This window comes from Colossoma macropomum, unplaced genomic scaffold (genome assembly GCF_904425465.1).
Source record: "Colossoma macropomum unplaced genomic scaffold, Colossoma_macropomum, whole genome shotgun sequence".
Classification (NCBI taxonomy): Eukaryota; Metazoa; Chordata; class Actinopteri; order Characiformes; family Serrasalmidae; genus Colossoma; species Colossoma macropomum.
The window spans coordinates 29,711,964-29,735,941 of NW_023494803.1; the positions used below are offsets into that span (position 1 = coordinate 29,711,964).

The following is a 23,978-nucleotide window of genomic DNA, read 5'->3' on the forward strand; positions in this document are numbered from 1 at the left end:
TATCAAATCTTCTCCGAAGAATTTTCTTTAGTTATTTCAGACACAAATGGGAAAGAAATTTGAAGGCTGCTAATATGTGTTTGGGTAGTTGCTTGTTTGAGTGTCAGTGTCTCTTTGATGGGGAACATAATGTCAGTGTTTGGGAGCAGCTTTTGTTTTGAGGACACAGCTGTAACTGGTTGGTTTTAAGATTGGAAGGATAGAAGAGTTAAAGTGGCAGTAGAGTGGACAAAAGTAAAGAGTGGACAAATTAACCCCTTAAAATCCCAGGCTTATTACATAGCAAGGCTTCTTATTCGGTAACTACATGGACTTCAGTGCAAACTGGCTGAACTATTCCTAGGGTATAGAAGTGTGTGATAAAGGTTTGGGCCTGCCGGTGGGCCCTGGCCATTTAAGGGGTTAAATACTGATAAAATTGATCTTGTATTTAGTGTTAGAGTATTTTTGTGTAATTTTTTGTTAAATATACATTTCCTGCATTTTTTTGGACACTGAAAAAAATGTACATAATGACCATTTTGAGTGGAAATTAAATAAACCAAGGGGGTCTCTGACTGTAGATCTTGGCTTGGACATACCGTTCTCAAAAAACAATTTTAATTTGTATAGAATGTTTACATTATGTGGAGATTCTTTAAACTCCCACAACCATTGAAAGGTTCCCCAGGAAACCAAAACTGCTTCTCCCATGGCATCACTCCAAATAACTCCTCTGGCACCTTTATTTAAAGAAAGTACTGGATGAAAAAATGCTAGTTGCTCCAGACTAGAAAGCAATCTAAAGCGAGCTGTCTCTGCTCTTAGCATAACTAAAGTGAATGCTGAAGCTTGTGAAATGTCTCCTTCCAGCACAAAAGCCTTCTGAATTGATAACAATGGAAGTACAGATATGAGATGAAACGTCCTCAAGAGCACTCTCACTGGTAGGACGCATGCGAGGATAAAGTCAGAATAAATGCATGCAAACTCTGCTCACAAAGAGCCTCAGAGCCCACTGAATGAGCCTATTCTTTTCTCTCCTCTCACCCCAATTAACCACAAAGTAGTGTCTGCAGATATGAAGGGCAATGACAACAAGCTCAGAAAAAAAGATGGACTTGATGCTTACTGGCCCTGCATTTCTTTTTTTCCACCATCTTTCATTTTGTGCACCTTTGAATCTTCCTCAGTTATGCAGTTGCAGCACTTTCTTGGCGAATACAAATATTTTCTTGGCAAACGCAGAACTTTAATCGGTCAAATGCAAGGCCACTTGACTGTCCATGTTCATACAGGGCTCCAAGAATTCTAAAACAAATATGTCGTTAAGGTTTTAAAAGCTTCTCCAGAGTGCAGGCACTTGATCTGTTAAATTAATGAGAGCACGGAGTCACTTAAGAGTGCACACATAATGTATGCTGCACCTCAAAGTAAATTCAATGTCAAATCATGGTCATTCGTGCAGCTACAGACTCCTTGGAATTGACTTTGACCCAAAAGAAAATGGCAGGACGAAGAAGGGAAGGTAATTCAAATTGGTTCACTGAATTACAAGCTGACTTTTGGTTTGAAATGAGGCAGAAGAAATGACATTAAGCTGTTCCTTCTTTTCTTGCGAAAAGCTAAATCAAACCCAGTGAGCTTCCAGTAAGTGCTGATAGCATCTGCAATGGGATGCCAACCAGTGCCTTGAGTAGCCTTCCTTGTGCCTCATTAGAATAAGCTGTGTGACACATCTGCTTTATTCTATCTACTGTATGCCTCACATCAAAGGGCCCATTCTAAAAGCCCCAGATCCTACATTTTTGGTATTTTTCTTCTCTCTCAGGTCCACTTATGACATTTGTGTGGGTGTATATACCAAAAGCATACAGAATTTATTTTTGCACTAACATTTCCAACTTCTATTTTTCTCTTACAATTAAACAGGGTGTTCAGATTACTGCCTTTAACACTGACATATGTAAATAACTTCAGCTCTGATTGTCTGTATTGTGCCAGTCTAGGCTAAAACATGAATTCAGTGTGAGTGAGTGGAACTTAACTGTTGTAGGAAGAATGGATAGGCATGTGTACAAACTCAATTCCAAAAAAAGTTGGGTCGGTATGTGAAATGTAAATAACAGAAAGCAGTGATCTGTGAAGCCACTTTGACCTGTATTAAAACAAAAATAGTGAACTTCACTGTTTTTGCAAATTGTAAATTATTTGTAAATTATATTTGTATCATATTTTGTGAATATATGCTTATTCTAAAATTGATGCCCGCAACACATTCCAAAACACTTATGATGGGCAGTTTCAGAGCAATGTGTAAATGCTCAGAAGCATTTGTAGAGAATGTATCCTATCAAAGGGAATCACGAAAAGCTCAGTCCTTTATGTGCGATGAGGCTCACCACTTTGCCAAAAAATGCATCAGCAAACAGTCCAACTGTTTAAAGACAATGTCTCCCAATGAGTGACAGCGAAAAATTTGCCCCTTAACAATGCATAATATTATCAAAAGATTTAAGGAATTCTGAAAAAAGCAAAGCCAAAAACCACAAATGAATGCCTGTGAGGTTCAATTGCTCAGGCAACACTGCATTAAGAATCAGCATGTTTTTAATATTCCACCTTCTACAGTTAAATATACTTGCACACCTGCTAAAGCATGATTAAAACTGAAAGATATATATATATATATATATATATATCTTTCATATAAGATATATATATAGGTTGTGTAGCTAAACACTTAAATAAGTAAAGAATGACAAAAAAATCTGTCTTCAAAACCGAATTAATTAGTGTCTTCAATCCCTAAGTGTTTATTAAGTGCTGAAAGGAAAGGTGATGTAATAAAACTGGCAAACATGCTCCTGTCCAAACTTTTTTGGAACATGTTGCAGGCATCATATTTCGCAATTGGTTTCTATTTACAAAAAAACAGTTCATAAAGTAAAACATTGAATATCATGTTTTTGTACTGTTTTTAATTTAATAAAGGTCAAACTGAATCTTCTTATCACCGCTTTCTGTTTTTATTGGCATTTCACACAGTGTCCCAGCTTTTTTGGAACCGGGTTTGTATGATGGTTTGAAATGTGCAGGAAAACACAATATTTGAGTGTGTTTTCTGTAGAGGATGTGTCACCTATTTTCACCTAGAAAATCAACAAAACACATCATTGATCTGGGGGTTCAAAGTTTTCAGTATGACTGTATATTTCACACCTTTAAAAATAAATGTGTCAAAAAGGTTTTTTGAGTGATGCCATAGAAGAACCACATTTGGTTTCCTAAAGAACCTTTAAAAGAACGATTTTTGTAAATGAGATGTGTAGAGGTTTGATGTCCACTCCTAAAAGAACCTGACTCTTCAAGGGTTCTTCAGTAAAGACAATGGTTCTATATATAAAACCATGAACACTCAAAGAACTATTTGCATGCATGCTTAAATGCTTCTTCGCACAGTGAAATGGTTCTTCAGACTGATGGAGAATGTGTTATATATGGTTCTATATAGAATCTTTCTGAAAATGGTTCTATGCAGCACCAAAAAGGGTTACATATACATATTACATATACAACACGTTCTCCATCAGTCTGAAGCACCATTTCAGCATGCATAGAACCACTTAAGCATACAAATCGTTCCTTGAGTGTTCATGGTTCTATATAGGACCACTGTCTTTACTAAAGACCCCTTGAGTGTACCACATAATGGGCACCACTAGAAGCACTGCAGTTTTAGAACCTAAGAGCACAGTATAACAATTTAATCTCATATGTCACAAGCTTGCTGATTGCCTCTCTGAGAAAAAAAGGACAGCATTTATTAAAAAATGTGAATGAATCAAGCTTTTTAGATGCTAATCTCCTGAGATGCGAATGATTCGCGGCTGGCAGGAGCACTAATCACTGCTCGTGCGGCAAGGAGCGGGTCAGGGGCTGACTGATGTCTCTCTTGTTCTCTGAAGAGCGCAGGGGCGGAGAGATGAATCCTAATGGCTGCCGCTGCCGCTGCCTCTGCCAGCCCCAAGCAGGCAGCTCCTGTTTGGAGAGTGCCGCTATAAATACATGGCTATGATAATTCACTTCAGACTGGAACTGTCAGAGGTAGGACTCGCCTGCACTAACGCACGGGCTATTATGAACAGGGATTGAATGTTATTAATGAAGGCCGCACTCTACACTGAGGGGGAGTATGGACAATCGGCCAAATTAATGAGCTATCCGCTTGCTTCATTTAATCACAGCAAGCAGGGCTGACTAAAGCAAATTGCCAAATGGGTTTACCACTTTACGTTACTGTTGATGAAGTTAACATCTGAATTGTATCGCTGTTAACACACAAATCATCTCCAAATTCTCCAGGCACTGATTTTAAAATACAACCAAATACATGGTTGATGTCCAAGTGCTGGGTTTATTATGAATAATCATTTAAATTCAGTTGGTCCAAAACAGTCACTTTCCTATACTCAAGAGACTCGTCACCCCGGAGATCTCATGAACGGACTTAATGATGATCTATTGACTGGACTTTACATTCTCAATTACAAGCAGATAAGTGGACAGCGACGCTGCTCCTGCTGTCTTCACAACCTTCATTTTTATAGAAGACTAATATTTCTAGTGATGCAACATGACATGCAATTTAAAGGAGAGGCAGCAGAACAGATTTTTTGCCTGTAGCTCAGCAGAATATCTAAAAGATTTCACCGTGAGCCAAAAGCACATACAAGTGCTGCCACACATTCTCCCATACTGATTTCAGGACCAACTGCTTTCCATTTGTATAAAAGCAGCTAGGACTGAATACATTTGAAGTTTCTGAAAGATGATAGATGAGAGAAAAAAAAATCTTGCATTCCTTCTTTATTGTGCATCACAAGCTTCACCACAAACAGTATGCATAAAGTACTTTAGTATAAAGTGAATTAGCTATGGTAGACTGAGGACATATACCTATTGTTGATTGTTACGAAAGGGTCTCCTTCATTGCATCATCAATCAAAACGTTCACTGAACGGGAGAAGGTATTACTGATCGCCCACTAGCGAAAGTGAAAACTATGTTAAACTCATTAATCAAGAAGGCTCTTGTTTGTTGAGCATGCTGCAGAACATCAGAGAATCCAAGCCTTCATGAAGTTAACATAATTGTATTAGTTGGGTTTAAAAAAAAAGAAAAGAAAACAAGTAGAAAAAAAGAAAAACACCCCTATCCACTTGGAGAAAGAGATGAATGAGAGCATTTATTGGGGGTGATAGTCAGGAAAGTAATAAATGTGTTCAAGACGATCAGCTGTACCAGCTCAGATTGTGAGCTTTCTCTGCGTTATTATTTTAATACTGTCATCAGAAAGAATATATATATATATATATATATATATATATATATATATATATATATATATATATAGTTCAGTCAAACTTCTACAATTAAATTAGCGTTAGATAAAACTTCAGGGGTACTTTACCTTTTGGATGATATGGGTCTGTGAATTCATACTTCCCCATGCCAACAGTCCGGAGCATTTGCAGTCCGTTGGCAGTCTCCTGAGTGATGGGAGCAGTAGCTGGAGGGTGCTGTGTGGCTGCTTGTCCATTAGTCAGAGGGAGGTTGTTGCTGGCTAGTGTGGTGGATGGCTGGACCATTGGATGGGCCAGGTGACCATTGCCCAGTACTGTGTGAACAGGGTGGGTGACCTGGCATACTCCAGGCATGGGGGACATGGCAATAGGGGGCAGACTGCTGACGCCCAGCGGCTGGCTCTGCACATTGAGCACCATGCTGGCCAGTGGCTGTGAGGGGGGCTGAGGGAGCTGGTAGTGAGTGGGCAGGAGCGGATGAGGAGGGGGCACAGGGGTCTGAAGAGCAGGAGTCGCCCCGATGATGGGTGCCTGGACAGTCACTCCCTGGCTATAGGCTGGAGGTTGGGGCATGCCGTAAGTGTGGGTCAGCAGACTTGCCTGGCTGACCGTGGCTACTGCAGGAGGCCATAGTGGACCTGAGGAGAGGAGGTTGATATGGACGTTTTTCAGTTTTTCACTGATAAGAGACCAGCTTAGAAATAAAACCCTTCAGTCAGAGGTCACTAGTGTGGTTGAAGGTTTTCATTCCAACCAAATAGAAGCACAATTTATAAAACTAATCTGTTGTTTAAAGACTGAAACAAGTGGTATCAGGTATGCTTGATTGGAAAGAAATCCTGCAGCCATACTGGCCCTTTGTGGATAAGACCGGTGACCCCTGCCTTAAGCATTAGAGTCACAGTTATTACAGTTTGATTCAATATTAATTATTTCCCACTTCAGGTCAGTGAAACAAACAATCCTTTGGAACAGATTCTATGCTTTCAATTGATGCAACACTTGTGTTCATAAGTAGATAAGAAAGAAAATAAGATGTTTTATTATTATGTTACTGTACATACATCCTTACAAAAGGGTTTTTCCAATGCTTTTTAGGCTAAAGTCACATATAAACCTGTCCTGTTTTTTGAAAAGAAAAACGAAATATTTACATTTTTGTCATAATTTTGTCATTTCTTCGCTTCAAAACAAATGGGATGTAAGAAATGCAGAATGGGTAAATACAGAATGAAAATCAAATATAACTGTAATTCACTGCATAAGTAAATGTTATAAAATATATATATATATATATAGTCTGAAAAACCTACACACATTTGTTTTTTCTATGCCTGTATATCTAAGCTCAGATCTATTTAGGAACCTTTATTTTTAACAGTGCACATAGTTAACAAAGCAAACTGACTTATTATGATGAATTATTATTAAGGTATAGAAGTTAGGAATGCAAGTCTGGAAGCACCAGCGTGCCTGGAAACTTTAAGAAGTTGAATACTAAATAAAAGTAGTAGTTCTTGCATATTCTCAAACATTTTTATTAGTATCTGCAATAATGGCCAGTACTTTAACAAGGGCTAATAAAGCAAGCAATGTTGTGTGCAAACTATCAGTTAATAATAAGAAGTTCATGTCCAGTATGAATTACTGAATCGTGTGAGATGTTAAGGGCACTTCTACCCTGAACCCAAAGCACTCTGCTATTCTTTACCTGTATTATCTTTCTCCCTCATTTGTTTGCTTGGGGGTTCATCTGTGTCCCAGGGCGTGGACTGGTTAATAGGCGTCTGTCCCCATCTGACACTGGGAGCCAGAGCAGGGCCAGCCGTTTGGTTCTCTCCCACTGCATTCGCCGAGACCTGGTTAAAATAAAACAAAGCAAACCTGCTAAACAAAACACGGCAAGCTTTAATGATCAGCTACCTCTTCAATTACACCCCACATGTCAGACACCAGTACACCATTTTGCTTTGTTAATATTCCATTCCACTCTGCTCTTTTAATTATGCTGCTGTTCTAGATTAGTGCCATCAATAATGTAGGAAAAACCCAAGGTCGGCCCCCAGCAATTTAACTTGGTGAAAGCAAGTGAGATAGAGAACGTTTTTACTAATTAATTCTTATCTGCTTCGCATTGACTGTAAATCCGAGCGCAGACGAAATATGAAGAAAGTTGTTTCACAGTTGTGTAAAGGGATTTTTTATCACTTTACCGTGAAACCAGTAGCATGTTAAACAGAAAAATGGGATACACATTAAAACAACTGTAATGTCTTTCTATAAATTCTATTTCTGACTTATTGTCATAGTGTTACCAGTGCTTTGCAACTTAATACGACAGAACTGCTAGGAGATATTTGTTGTGTATCAGAGAGTCATAAACTGTCAGCTGTAGTCAACATGAATTCATCTCTTGAAGCTGTTCACAATTCATTTTGTTTTCAGGATTCACATGGCAGCCAACCGTAAAGTGCAATAACACAGAGCTTAAGAACAAAAACAATGACATCAATATCAATATGCAATAAGCTTTCCTAAGCAGATTTAAATTTAAAATGTCTATCAGAATATTTCCTGTATGTCACAGACTAATTCGATCAATACCACAAACAAATATCCCCATGTTTGAATTAATACAATTCATTATCGACTATAATTGCTCCATCAAGGAAAGCATTCTCTTCCATTCTCGATGAGAGTGAGACACAGGCTGAATACTGAACACTCTACATGCAAAGTCTAAAATACTGAACTGATCAACAGTGTAATAGAAAATGAAATCAATATGATCAAACTGCTGGAGAAATTTCTTTCCATAGACACAAAAGAATAAAAGCTTTTTCTGCTGCTCTCAAAACAGCAAGTAATTGGATTATTATTAATGTAGCATGCTGGAGAACTCACTGAATCCTAGCTATGGCACTTTAAAAGTAAATGCCTCAGTAGACACTAATTTGGGAAACTTCCTTCCGAACGAGAGATAAGAGTGTTTTATTAGCAGCGGTTTTGGTTACGGCTATACAAAGTCATTTTAAAACACTTCCCTTTATGCCACCTATTTGTTATGCAAGTAACTAAATCTTTCATTAAACTTAACAGCACACTAACAAAATGCACAGGTGATAGCCTATTCTACCACTGTGTGTAAATCAGCTGTTTATCTGATTTTCATGAACTATGCCCCGATTTGCATATCTATTTGAATTTGAATTAGGAACTGATATAAGGTCTAAAGTTGATTGTTATTCACCGTGAACCCTTGTGCCGCTAGGAAGCATAAGCAGGGACCAGAAGCTGCAGATCACTCTCAATAACAAAACTGCTAGCTGGAATAATGAGCAGATGAATATGCACCACATTGTTTGAGCCTCTATCCCGTCTAGCAGCATTGCATTCTAATGAACTGTGATTGGAAAATAGTACAAAAACAAAATATATTAATAGAAAAAAAAATTATTCAGTACATACACAATATATCTGCTCTCAGTGTCTGAGTACAAGCTTGCAGAATCTATATAAAAAATGTAATAATATGAGAAAGCATGGTGATGAACAAAACAACCTTGGGATATGAAAGTTATAAAGTTGAAGTTTCATTTATTTTCATTGTTCTGCTTGAGGTATAATAATTGAATACATTGAAAATAATGGTACATAAAAAGCTAGAAGAAGTGCATGTTTTCATTAACAAAAGAAGTGTTTGGAAAAAAAGCAATTAAGGTGGTGGAACACTTTTGAAAGCCTGAATGGTTTGATGAAAAAAACAAATGTACACAATTGTCCATTTATCTCAAGTAGGTCAACAAGCCAAGACAGATATTGTGTCCAAATTCTGCTAATACAGTTTTCCTTAAAAACTGCACATTTTTTTAATTATTTAAAAACGGCATTATGATTAGTCACTGCAGATGAATTAACTGACAGTTTCCAAGCTGAAACAGTAAGTGCAGGCCCTGATGCACTGAAACCTTTTGTTCTTCAAAGGACTCATGAAAAAAATATTTTTGGATGAAAACCAGTTTATGACTTGAAACATCTTTCTTGTGGAGTACCTCAAGGCTCAACACTTGGACCTTTACTTTTTTGGTGTGTAAAACTTACGAAAATGCTCATTTAAAATTTTCTTTACTGTTGATACTAATGTCAAAGAAAAATGGACAAAACAATGGATTTCTGACAAAAATCTCCAGCTGGCACTGCTGATGAACAATGTACAATAAAATAAAATTACATCCAAAGAAAGACTATTAGTCATTCCCGTTTTTAGCTGTCCTCCAGCCTTCTGAATTTGTGAGTGCCTAGAACCATCTGCTTGATAAGACAAGCAGCAAAAGGAATCAGATTAATAGTCAAGGCATATAAGGCTTCAACAGCCAGAAAAAGTAGTGAAAGGTCACTAATAAACACAGCAGAAAGCCCTCAATAATAATGAAAATAACTCTAATGAACACAACATTGTGGTTAAGCGCCCCACTGGTGCCCCCTTAATAATGCTATGCAAGCTACGCACAACCAAACCATGCTACTGGAGCCAACATCTAAATGTAAACTGTGACAGAAGGGCACAAATATAGGATTAACTTTCTGCAACTATAATAGCACATATGAGCGTGATGTCACAAGTTTTTTTAAACATTGCCTGAAGCCTAATAAAGACTTCATATCGCAACAGGCTTCTGTGGTTGACTTGTATTTCAAAAGCTGCTCCTGAGGAATGCAATCCACACCACAGTGATATTCTTTTTACAGATGACACAAATGTTAAAAGCCATGGTTATTCATAATAGCTAATTGAGTCATCTACATTGTCATATGTTAAGTGGAGTATGTTTGTCATTCATTATTAAACCGAAATAGTACTGACATTTAGAGCAATCATTTCCCTCATGTGCTTGTTTCATAATTAAATAATTCAGTGCAAAATAGCCCTACTATAAACACACATTGCTATTTGCAATTTAAATGTGTACATTCAAACACTCGTGTAGCAATTATGTAAGAATATTAGGTGGAGCATTCTGGACAGCTTTTCAATTCTAACCCCAGGCAAAAGCAAGTCATTCCCACTTGTGAGGACGTAGGTGGTTGGATTAGTGAAAGTGACCTCCTATAGTTTTTAAAAGAGAACACTGGGAGACATGAAATGGAATAATAACAGAAATGGACATGAAATTCACTGACTGATTTGCTTGCTTTGCAGTCTCCCGGTATCCGTAGGAAAAAAAAACAAATGAAAATATTGCTTTTTGTCAGATGGTTCTGAAAGAATGCTACTGCTAACTCTGTATTTAGTTGTTCAGCTTGAACACTAAGAAATCTATACATGTATATATGCTGTATCTCACATCAGCACATAAAAGGTAAATAGACTATATGGACAAAGGCATTGGGACACCTACAGGAGCTTTTATGACATCCCGTTCTAAATCCATAGGCATTAATATGGAGTTGGTCCCCCCTTTGCAGCCACAACAGCTCCCACTCTTCTGGGAAGCTTACTACAAGATTTTACAGTGTGTCTGTAGGAATTTCTGCCCATTCATCCAGAATGGCATTTGTGAGGTCAGACACTGATGTTGGACGAGAAGGCCTGGCTCACAATCTCCATTCTAGGTCATCCCAGAGGTGTTCCATGGGGTTGAGGTCAGGGCTCTGTGTGGGCCAGTCAAGTTCTTCCACATTAAACTCACCCAGCCATGCCTTTATGGAGCTTGCTTTGAGCACTGAGGCTCAGTCATGCTGGAACAGAAAAGGGCCTTCCCCAAACTGTTCCCATAAAGTTGGAAGCATAGAATTGTCCAAAATGTCTTGGTTTGCTAAAGCATTAAGATTTCCCTTCACTGGAACTAAGGGGCCTAGGCCAACCCCTGAAAAACAACCTCATAGCATTATCCCTCCTCCACCAGACTTTACAGTTGACACAATGCAGTCAGGAAGTTAACGTTTTCCTGGCGGTCACCAAACCCAGACTCGTCCATCAGACTGCCAGACAGAGAAGTGTGATTAGTCACTCTACAGAATATGTTTTCATTGCTCCAGAGTCCAGTGGCAGCGTACATTAAACCACTTCCCGCCAACACTTAGCATTATGCATTTTGATCTTAGGCTTGTGTGTAGCTGCTCGGCCATGGAAACCCATTTCGTGAAGCTTCTAATGTGCAGTTCTTTTGCTGATGTTGCTTCCAGAGGCAATTCAGAACTCTTCAGTGAGTGATTCAACAGAGGATAGACACTGTGCGCTTCAGCAGCCCCACTCTGTGAGTTTGCATGATCTACCGTGGCTAAGCTGTTGTTGCTCCTATACGCTTCCATTTCACAATAATAGCATTTACAGTTGACTGGGGCAGATCTAGCAGGACAGAAATTTTGAACTGACTTGTGGAAGAGGTGGGATCCTATGACAGTTCCAAAGTCACTGAGCTCATCAGTACGACCCATTCTACTGCCAGTGTTTGCCTATCGAGACTGCAAGGCTATATGCTTAATTTTATCCACTTGGTAGTGATGGGTATGACTGAAACACCTGAACTCACTTCAGTAAACAAACAGTAATTGTGCATTAAAATGTGCAGAAGTGCATTCTCTGCAGAGGATGTAGAGGATATTCACTTCGAAAACCAGGAATGCCCAAACTTTTGCATGCAATTATAAATACGCATAATTGATTTTATGGGAGAATCACCCATGCATCAGGGTAAGCTGTAATTCTGCTAATGTTTCAAATGGAACAGTATTAGGCCAGACATATAGGCAGGCTAACGCATCATGGTTTTAAAATGATGACAAACAGATTTGCAGTGAAGCCTTATGGACGTCAGACTTAAGTATTACAATCAAGTAGGTTAATGAGCTATACCAAGGATTAAGGGAATTGTAACCCAGCCATGCTTTCCTCTGACAAAAAGCTATGCATCTAGTCTTAATTGGTTATCTCAAGAGGCCACTGAGGGAATTTTGCCTTGTGTTACATTTAACACAACAAATAACTAAACCCATTTACTTACATTTAAGAAATACCCCAAGACTACTTTTTAATTTTCAACTATGCCACAAGGCATGTAGCTGCATTCATTTTCACAGTGTTATTAGCTGCTGCCCTCAAACACAATTAGAACAACGAGCAGGAGCCAAGTATAGCAGATAGTGCACCACTGGTCTTTCACGACATTGCAACACTTACTAACAAGTCATTACCCTATCGGTCACTGCTGAGCTGAGAACGGTCCACCACTCAAATGAAGTCTCATCAGTGGTGGTTATCCCTTTCCAGTGAAGGACCTGATGGTAGAATTCAGACACACAGTACTGTAAAAAGGCAGAGACCACCTTCTCGTTTATTTCATTTCCATCAAAAGGAAATAAGGTACAAGTTATTCATTTTTCAGGAGATATTTATAATGAGATAATGAGAAGAAAGTCAAGCTCCATTTATGCTTCACATATGAAAAAGGTGTTTCTGTCCATCCTTCCACTGACTGTGAGGAGGCTTACAGGTAGCTGTCAAGAAGCTATTAAGCTAAGCTAAGAAAAGGAATTAGACAAACAAGAAGTATTATCTAAATCAAAGAGATGCTGGTGCTATCAGAAAAATGGACTGACCACCCCAGAGTCCAGACCCCAACATCACTGAATGTGTTTGGATCACTTGGATCATGAGAAGCAGAAAATGCAACCAACTTCTAAGACTGAACTTTGGAGGTATAAAATATAATCCTGCAGATTTTTCTGAAAAATTGTAAGTAAGTCTCCTGAAAAGAATGTAAACTGAAATAAAGGCAAAGAGAGGGCACAATGAAGAGTCAACAAAAAATATTAAATTTGTATTCTGTATAATCTTCTGTTAAATATATGTTTTTTTTCTGTTTTTTTCCTCATGCTGCAAAATGAGGATCATGTAGTTAATGCCCATTTTGACTGGAAACCAAATAAATGAAGGATTTTTGCACAGCACTGTATTGTGCAGTACCTGTAAACCTACGAAATGCACCAATACGGTAGATGTTCCAGATAAATAGGTCTGTATATGATTATTCATTCATACTAAACTGACACCAACGTGTCATATTTACAAGAATTTACTGAAGAGTTTTTATCCAATTCTGGGCTGGTTTACCATTTCTTGTAAGTATGCTGGACTTCGTTGAAGCATCAGCATCTTGTTTGCAAAAAGTACTAATAGTGACACCGCCACAGCATTGTTAGAGCTTTCCTCTCCTCCGTGCCCTGAGCTCATTAACCACGTTTCTCAGAGGTACTCGCCGCATGCACTTCATTTAAATGTCCTTCCATTCTTCAGCGCTTTCAGAAAGACAATGTGTATGCTACTGTTTTCACACTAAACAAACAATCACAGCTTGCGCCTCCTAAAACCTCCTCCCAGTATGTGTGTACATGGATCTCCCTCCTTCAGTCGAATAGCTGTCTTCATTTGAGGAGATGGCTGTCCTCCACTCTTCTAATCTGCCTGGCGCTGGCCTGGATCACCTTCCCCTTCTCAGACAGCCTCGCTACAGCATACATGCTGTCATGCCTCTTATTTGCTATTCCTATCTCTGTTGTCAGCGCTGAAGCCTCCTCCTTAGCCCTGCCATGGGCCTGTGCCTACACTGACAAACTGGGAAGGAATGTTGATCCATCATTTGTCAAGGCGGGCGAGGTCCACGCAAAGTGGCTTCTTTTCTTCGTGGCATCTCTGCTGGTTCCTTAAGAACAACCTGTGTGAGCTGAAAGAGGGTGGAGCTGCTTCTCACAGTGGCTCCGGGGGTAGCATTCCTTTCTTCAAATAATGGCTGCTTGGCTTCTTCATGCCAGCCCATCTTCAGATCTCAGCTGTCCAAGGTTTAAAGGAGAAACTCTTGGCCCTTAGTGTCTCCTCATCCTTGCCTGGCAAGGGCCACTGTGAAAGGCTTCTGACAGAACAGCTTTGTTCTTGGATGAATTTCATGTTCATGCCACATCAAATGAACCAATTTCTATTCTTTCCTGTTTCAGGGCACACTGGCTTTCTAGGGGGTAAGAGCTTTTTAGACCACTGTGAGAGCTTGGTCTTTTTTTATCTGACAGACTGACAGACTTGGCTTCAGCGTAGGACCCGACTGATATATCAGTTGGCCGAATATACCAGCTGATATCGAAGGCCGTCAGTTTTACAGGTATCTGCAAAAATCACCAATATTTACCAATATTTAATGGCTTACAGAGATGGCACCAATCTGATAACAGGTATCAGTATTGAGCCAACATCAGCAGAAAATGCTGGAACAGATGTTGAAAGGAAAATAATTAATCTGATTAAATCCCTTAACATATTTAGCACTTACACTGTGGTATGTGACGAAGTTAGCTGTGTATTTCTTCCTTTGGGGTAGAAGAGTGTTGAGTAGTTTTGGAGCATGATAGTCTACTTTTAGATGCTCATCTTAAGTGAAGTGCTTCCAGTACAAATAGCTCAATTAAATGTAGTTTTTTAAAAAAAATCATTATATGATAACATGATATTTCTAAACAGAAATTAAGAAATATCAGATCAATATCGGTCGATACTCAATGCTTAATATAGGTATCGATATTGGAAAAGAATAACTGACATTATTTTATATTCTAAGAAACACTCACATTATAAGGACATTAGGGACTAAGCTGATAGTCATCATTACTTCTTGGAACCGGAAAATCTGAAATCTAATTTAAACACATGGTGCATATGGTGCTACAATGTTTAGATTATTTAAGGCTTGGTGAGTTTCTTCTAAAACTCCTTATACGAAACAGCATTAGACAAATCGAGACAAGAGATACAGGAGAGATAAAGGAGAGATAAGATTTCATTTGGAGATAAAGATGACTGTTACTATCTTGGCAAATCTGAGGACAATATGTGACTTAATTGAGGTCTCTACTAAAACTCAAGAGGAGACAGATGTGAGATTATTGGGCTCTTTTTTCAGGAGGAATATCTGAGCAGCAGGAGACATAAGCTAAAGACTTCTTTGTCTTTCCCTCTGATCTCACTACAGAGAATGATCTCTTTTTTATTTTTCTTTCTTAGGGATGCCCTGTTTAACTAAAACTATCCAATCATATTTGCCAGTATTGTCGGTTATCAGACTTTTTAGCTCCTTAAAATTGGTATTGGTCATAAAATGATTCTATCAGTCAGGCCTTACTTCACTTGTCATTGTTTTATTCATTATTAGATCTCTACTAAATCTCGGTTGTTTATGTAATCTTATTTTCTCACAATTCTGGAAATCTTTGATATTGATATTTTGTAAGAACTCTTAAGAGCTACTAGGACACAAGAGCGAGATAACAAGCAATTCAAATTATTTGCAGGGCGATGTGAAAATATTTTCTCCACTGCCTCTTCATTCTTCTTTTCTCTCCATGTAGTAAACGATTGCCAAGTTCAAGTAGCTCTCTGTGTTTTGGCATACTCTGACTGCTTGTTTTGCATAATGCCATTTTACCAAATCTAAACGGGAGTGCACTCTGCTGACAAAATGAAATGTTCTGCAGAGTGGAGCTGCTGAAAGAGGGCAGCCTGCAGATACAGGCTGAAAGACTTGATAGGCTTTCAGGCATCTTGAGACTGGTCCAAAAAAACAAGACAAGTGATGATTAAAGGTGAAAATCAAATGGAAGCTTGTGTGTGTGTGTGTGTGTGAGTGTGTGTGTGTGTGTGTGTGTGTGTGTGTGTGTGTTTATGTGTGTGCGTTTGTGAAAGAGAGAGAGAGATAAAGTGAGCATGTTTGTGGGGGGGAAAGAGAGTGAGATTATGTACACTCTTAAAAAACATGGTTCTTTAAGCGTTCTTTAGTAAAAAGAATGGTTATATATGGAACCGTGAACACTCAAGGATCCATCTGCACGCTTACATGGTTCGCATGGTGAAATGGTTCTTCAGATTGATGGAGAATGTGTTGTATATGGTTCTATATAGAAAAGCGCTCTGTACAGTACAAAAAGCGTTCTGCTTGACATTGTAACAGAGACCACCCCTCATTTATTTAATTTCCAGTTATTCATTTTTCAGGAGATACTGCTGAAGAGATTAGATGTAATCCATTTGCATAAATAAGGAGAAAGCCAAAGGAAAGTAAGTGAAAAACAGCCCGTTTCCAAAACTGGCTTGCAAAAGGTGATTAAAAGATACAGAGAAATGTGACTCCTAACAACCATGCAAGACTTGGCAGACCATTAAAACTGTCACTATCAGATAAACAGCACTTCAAGCTTTTTAGCTTTAAGAGAGAGGAGAAAATCAAGCTCCACTCTTGCATCAGATCTGAAAAAATCCACAGGTGATTCTGTGAGTCTGAAAGGATGTGTAGCTGTCAAGACGCCACCACTGAGCAAACAAAATAGACAATAAAAGATCTACAAAGAGGCTGCTAGTGTACTCGGAACGATGGGCTTGAAACCCCAGAATCCTTACCCCTACCACTTAGCCCTTAGCCTTCCGTTTTGCATGTTCATGCCTAGGGGTAGGGTGTCCCGATATTTGTTGAGATGAAGGGGTAGGGTGAAGTGTTAGGGCAACACGGCCCTCCATATGAAGGTTTTTCAGAGGCACACTCCAAATGGAGTGTTATCAGAAAAAAAGAAAAAAAGGAAAGATGGCTGCACATGCGACCAAAGAAACCCTCAAATGTGAGTATTTTCTCCGTTAAAAATGACAATAACCAGTGTAGCGTCTTAGTTTAATGTCGATTCAATTTGTTGTGGTCGTTTTCTTCATAACAAGCATAAAAAATCGCTAATAGTATGCTAACGTCTTAGTAGCTAGTTAAATCGTCAAGGATTACTGATGCCTAAAGCGCCAGAATGTAAATGCTGCTCCATTTAAGGTGGATTGGGAAAATTCAAACAAGAAGCTGGCGAATAGCTGACTTCAGCTTCATATCACCGAATAATTAGGGGTGGGTGATAATAAATGTCACACCCCATTCCTTTAAAGCCCTAAATTTAACTAGCCCAGCAGCGAGGTTACCAAACTTTACCCTCCTCTGTTATCACTGCAGACTGGCAGTGTTGCCTATAGAGCAGCGCTAGTAGCCTGTTAATGAAGTAATGTTCTTCTTTATTTGAGGGTCCCATTTCACAGGGGAGGATTTCAACCACTACCCCTTGCAACTCAGTTCTAGGGGACAAGGTGACACTCGAAAACAAGGGGTAGGGGTAGAAATAAGAAATGGGATTGGGCCCCAGTCTCCTGCAAAGAAAGGAATCTGTAATAAAGACAGGAAATCTAATAAATGAAGGGTGGTCTCTGACTTTTGCACAGTATGTACTGTGAACTCGGCTGGGGGAGGGGCCCAGTCACGCTGGCTGGGAAGTATGAGAGTATGTGTATGTGCGTGATAGAGACAGAGGGAGAGCGATAGACTGAGACTATGTTAATGTTCTCTCACACACGCTTTTGCAGTATCTCTTTTCTAAATCTGTAGCAAATGTGACATGACTGCAGATGCTACTGAGACTCAGCAGCCAGTGTGAAAGTGAGGCAGGGCTACCCACCACTTACACAACCTGTGTCACAGTACTGCTGCCTGTATTAGCATAAATGCTAATAGGGGCACTTATTTTGGGCTTGGTAATGGTAGCTATTGTGTCCAGATGGTCCATTCTGCACAAATAATACAAGAGGGCAACAGCCTTGAGGAGCTGGAACAGCCATTAATGTAACTCATCACATCAACCAAAGGCTGCCAGGCTAACTAGAAATAAACTGAAATGTTTTAATCTTGACCTTACAAGCTAACAGTGGTAACAAAGTAACAGCATCACAGCATTAACAGGCTTTTCAGACTTCTTCTTTGGAAAAGCATAATCCTTCACACTAACATAATGAAATCATACAACTCCTACCATCTGAACATATTACTGCGCTGTAGAATTTCACAAACTGATAAACGAACAGCATCTCTGTGTTTGCGTGGTTGGTTTTATCTACAGTAGAGGGGTGAAACTGGCAAATGTCATATGGAAATCAAGTCTTGCAGTGAATCAACACTGATCATGTGACACCTGCATATACACGAATTGAAATTCAAACATATTACATTACACAAGCCTCCACATCAAAGAGGCTTCAGAGGCACAGGTCAAAAAAGCAGAGCCCTCAAAACGAAGACTGTCTTATAAAGCCACGCACATCTTTGTTGAAACTGCCAACATGGATTACTTAGCTAATGCCTCTTTTTTTACTTGGCTTCAAGTATTTAAAAATATGCTAAAACTTCATCCCTCAGGACAATACATAATATGCATAATATGCAGGAATATTGCATTAGAGCCCACACCCTTCTTAATCTAGAGGGCTGGAATATGTGATTGCTGCATCTCCCTCAGTGTTTGAAAAGGACGCGGAGGAGTTTCTTCTTGATGCAGATCAATAATCACCCTTGCCATCCGTTATCAAAGATGGCTTGTGGAGATATGAGGAGGGAAATATCATATGTGGGGATATGCTGGGGAAAGGTGGTGGCTCCAGGCCTTTCATGATGGATGACAGAGAAATTGACCCTAAGATCTGCTACTGCTTTAATCTTTTTTGCCTCCCTTGAAAGTACAGAAAAAAACATAGACAGCATGTGGGTGTTTCAGCTCAACATCAACAACTCTTCTAAGGTAGATATACTGTACATAAAGGCTTAATACTAAATATAGAGAAATGGCTGAAACAAGATAAAGAATGTGGGCTAAAAACAGGAATGCATCCTGCTACAAGCATTTACATCTGTTGCTTTTGAAATTGCTACAAAGATGCTACATCAGTGGTGACCAGCCCTCCTCACAGAGATACAACCTTTAGGCAGAGTTTACTTTGAAACCTAATCTGCTTCACTTGATCTAACCAACCAGTCTCTTCAGAAGACCTTGATGATCTAGATCAGGGGTGTTAGATCAGAGCTGGGTCTGAACTCTGCAGGAAGGCAGATGTCCAGATGAAGGGTTGTTGACTGTTGTGCTGCATTGCCCAACTATCAATAACACTTATTCAGTATCAGAGGGATAAAAATGCATCAGTGCATTATGATCCATTGATCTGAATGTGGTGACTAAACTGCATTGATTTTGGAACGCTGGAATAATATCTACAAAAGTATACACTGATACTTAGGTCAAAATTAAATTCACAGGCTTTTACAAACATGGAAAAAGGATTAAAAGCTTGGTGCATTGTTTTACCGTCTGTTTTTTGTTAGCTGGTGACTACAGAAAGGCAGATAGTTAGCTAGATAACTATTGCTAGGAAGTCATACATACATACATCATTTAAACCGCTTATCCTTCTGGGTCGCGGTGGGGTGCTGGAGCCTATCCCAGCTGTCATTGGGCGGAAGGCAGGATACACCCTGGACAGGTCGCCAGTCCATCGCAGGGCAGACAGACATACATACATATACAATCACACACACATTCACACCTAGGGGCAATTTCAGCATTTCCAATTGGCCTGACTGCATGTTTTTGGACCGTGGGAGGAAACCCACGCAGACACGGGGAGAACATGCAAACTCCACACAGAGAGGACCCCGGTCGCCCGGCCGGGAATCGAACCCAGGCCCTTCTTGCTGTGAGGCGACAGCGCTACCCACTGCACCACCGTGCCGCTGCTAGGAAGTCGAATATCTGAATATCTGAATATTATTACAATGGATTACTCAAATGACATAAGTGACTCACCACGTGAGGAGGACAACATGCAGAAAGCTGACTTTAGCAAGGTACGTGGCTATCTAGATATGTTACCTCCATTGGCTTCTTTTCTCTGGCTAAAGCGTTAAACAAATGTCACTAGTGTCCATTTTGTGCTGAATAAAATGTTTTCTTTATGATTTTGTTTGGCGGCCAAGGTAAGAGTGACATGATGGTAAATTAGTTGCATTTATTAGCATATAGTTAATACATAGGTTTACACATCCATAAATATTCCATATTGCACTGCCACTCGCATATGCATACACCCATGCATATACAACTATTAACATATGTTACTGTTTATAGTGTATAGTCACTCAGTTCATTCACTGGACGTGACATGCACCACTGCACTAACCCCTGCATATTGTTTATGTGATTTTTACTTACTTATTTTTGTACTGCACATTATATTTTATGGTTGTTTTAGTATATTTATTATATATCTTTACTTCTTCTGTTTATGCATCTGTATAATAGCATACAACAATACTTTTGCTCTTGTTTTGCTCTTTACTGGACTGGTGTAATAGATGACTTTCCCTCTGGGATTACTAAGTGGCCTATCTGTCTGTCTGTCTGTCTATCTATCTATCTATCATAGTGAGAAAATAATGATGAATGAAAACATAAAAACGACATAAAATTGTGAATTCCATCAAACCGTTGAGGTTGAGGGACACAACGCTGCACTACAGGATACTGCAAACAATATAACATAATAACTCTTAAACTCTAGCCTTGTTGAGTTTGAGAATTGTACCAAAATAATCAAACTAGACCATTACAGTCAGAGATCTATACCCCTCTTCAGTACTGAAGTTTTGCTCCATGTCTCTGCTGGGTGGCCGACTGCCATCTGCTTCATGCAGGCCATCCAGGAGAGACATGGAATAAAACCCAGGTGCCAAGTAATCGAATGAGTGGGTGGAAGCAGCCGTACCTTAGCAGTGGAAGTGGTGCAGGTAGGAGCTAGGCGCTTGCAGGCTAGCTCTGTGCTGGAGGTGGTGGTTGCCCCGGTGACGGGGGTGGGCAGCAGTGAGGGGATGACAGGCAGGGGCAGCAAGCCAGGCCGGTTGTTGCCGCTGCTGGGGACGGAGGTGGCAGAGACAGCGGTGGAGCCGCAGCCGTTTGCCACCACACAGCTGCTGCTGATGCCACAGCGCTCTCTCCGATCCCACACCGGCCGGAAATCCCGCTCGAAACGGTGGTTATGCCGCGACATCACACACCCACTGTGTCAAAAAGAGCCTCTTCTGCTCAGGGGGAGCTGGGGAGGGCCTGGAGAAAAACAACAACCACACAGAGACAGAGGCTGCCGTATCAGAACACGAGATTGGGAAAAAGGTGATAATCACATTACTACTGTGTGGAGTTATATCAAAAAGGTTATTTTGGTAATTTTATATACAGGAATTACAACTTGTACAATGTAAATTTAAATATTATAAACTAGAAATTAGAAGTAGAGAACTAGACAGGCATGAAATTAAAACCTGAACCCAACATGTAGCTGCAAATTTGAGACCTAACTCGACTAGGCCCAACTAACACTGCTAATATTTAAACCTCGGCTCGAACCTGCTCACACTGCTGCAGAACAACTGCATCCACAGTCAGCATGTCAATGAAGAGACAATGTGCCAGAACTCTTGCTATTATAGTCTAGAAGCCAGTCTGCTTTTTATCACAAATGACTGTATTTAAATATACAACCTCAATGCAGATGTCCTGACACATTTGGAATTTTAAACAGTTCCCCTTTAGCAAGCTCTTTTTATTTAATCCATTACAAACAGTTTGCAAGACCATTAGCTAGGCTTTGTCATACACATACATGACAGAGAGCACAGCATGCAAGAAAGAAAATGCATGAGAGTGTGAAATTTACATCGATATGTTCCAAAAAAAAATTCTAATACATGAAAAATCACTATTTAGAAAACAAACCCGAGCCAGATGTTTCATGTTAAAAAATCGTTTAATATTTTTTCGAGCCCTACTGGGCTCAGGCTGATCTAGTAGCACAACTCTAATTAGAAGCCATTAAATGTTGTGGAAAAGCAAGAAGTTATTAAATAATGCATACAGCCATGTGCAAAAGTTTGGGCACCACTGGTCAAATTAAATGTTTTGTGAAGAGCAAAGTTATTATAGTGTTGAAATGTTCATTAGTTTTTATTTTTTTATTTAGTTTTTCATTTTGGTTTTTGATTTCAGTTTAGTTACAATTATTCATTAATAGTTTTAGTTTTTATTTTCTCAAAAGTAATAATGTTTTAAGCATTATGATGAACGCTGTGATAGTAGATATTTGATAAGGGTAGAACTAAAGTAACTCTAGACTGAGCTTAGCTTGTTAGTTACAGCACAATTTATATTTTATATTTGTCCAATATGTTAAACTAAATGAAACAAAATGTTTAAAAAAAAAACCTGAAATTGTGCACTAAAATTAGCAGACAAAAACTATATTCATGTTTGTTCCCTGTAGAAGACGTGTTAACTTATTTTAACTTAGAAAGTTGACAAAACAAATAATTTGAACTGGGTGTTCAAACTTGCATACAATTATAATAGCTATACTGTAATCTTACAATACAAAAAATTTATAGTAATTTCATATGGAGGTATCTGCTTCAAAACTGATCACCACTTTTTAAATGCAAGACATTTAATTCAACTTCATTCTCAATTTCTCAATTATTATGAATTCATGACAGCTCTGTTCATCATTTTAACCCTTTTAAAAGGTCTTCATTTTTTACAGCTTCCAAACAATAATAGTACTGCAACTTTGTAATTGTATACATGTATCTATCAAACAAAATAGATTTTATATGACCGAATGCACTGGTTACAAACTTTTGAACAGTGATTCCAGTCTATTGAACTGTAGCGTATAAAGACGTTTCCTGGTATGCTGGTCTATTTTTAGTTGTGAACAAGACAAATTGGAGAAAAAGGCTAAATCTATTCAGCAGGTCTTTTGTGAATGGACAGATATTCTATTGTGCTCAGCCTTTAAAGACAGAATAAAGGACTGCAGAGGTCAGATATATTCATGTCTGTCCAATAGCAGTGCTGTCAGAGGGACATCGATAAGCAGCTCCCTGATGGCACAGCCCAGGATTGGTTTGAGACAGAGGTAGAAAAGAACAATGGTGGATTTGTGATAAGGAGTGAGTGAAAGAGGGTGACAAGCTGAGAAGTTATACATTTATTTAACGTTATCATGCAGTATTTTTTTTTTCCTTTTCCCCATCTGATCATAAATGGAACAGATAAAATGCATTCTTTTTAAAGTGGTATTGCACACAAGCGTTTATTTTTAAAACGTCCCACTGGGAATAGCTTCAGTGATTTGGCCTGCGAATGCTGCTCTGGGGCTGTTTTTGTGTACATTTTCATTCCACTGAATTGTTGCCTTGCAATTTTCTGCTCCTCTGCAGGACACTGAGTCAATCATACATCCGTTTTTTAATTTTCTGTTTGGCTATGCGCTCTCTTTGACAGTGAGGACGGCTCACATAAGCCAAACCAGCGCTGAGAATACAGAACAAGTCATTAAGCTGCAAAAGCGCATTTATATTGAAATTTATACCAGAGTGCAGAGTGTTCACTTCTTATTTTACCATTTTTTTGAAAAAAATTGATTGATCTGATGCAACCACTAGCAATTTAGGCATGCTAATGCCAAATCTCTAATCCAGTATGGACAAAAAACAAATATGAATAACACAAAACATTTTGAAATATGAACATATTTCGAAACATTTGGTGGAACAGGCCACGGTTGGAAACTGAAGGCAGAAAGAAATGCAGTTTATCAGTACGCAGGCAGTGAAGACAGTTTGTTGGAATGAAGCTTGTAGCGTGAGAACTGAGCAGAGTTGAGATGATGGACAATCAGCCGCAGCAGCAGCA

General features: G+C 39.1%; 1 protein-coding gene across 2 annotated transcripts in view; it reads right to left on the bottom strand.

Annotated features, from left to right (window-relative positions):
• LOC118823834 (kelch-like protein 29) overlaps positions 1–23,978 on the bottom strand; it is a 126,000-nt gene that overhangs the window by 75,515 nt on the left and 26,507 nt on the right. For both annotated transcript variants that reach the window (XM_036593675.1, XM_036593674.1), the window contains exons 3-5: positions 20,995–21,332; positions 7,057–7,204; positions 5,453–5,983 (exon numbers count right to left, since the gene is read on the bottom strand). In XM_036593675.1, the coding sequence (XP_036449568.1) occupies positions 5,453–5,983; positions 7,057–7,204; positions 20,995–21,276 (961 nt within the window). In that variant the 5' untranslated portion in view covers positions 21,277–21,332. The remainder of the gene's footprint in view (positions 1–5,452; positions 5,984–7,056; positions 7,205–20,994; positions 21,333–23,978) is intronic.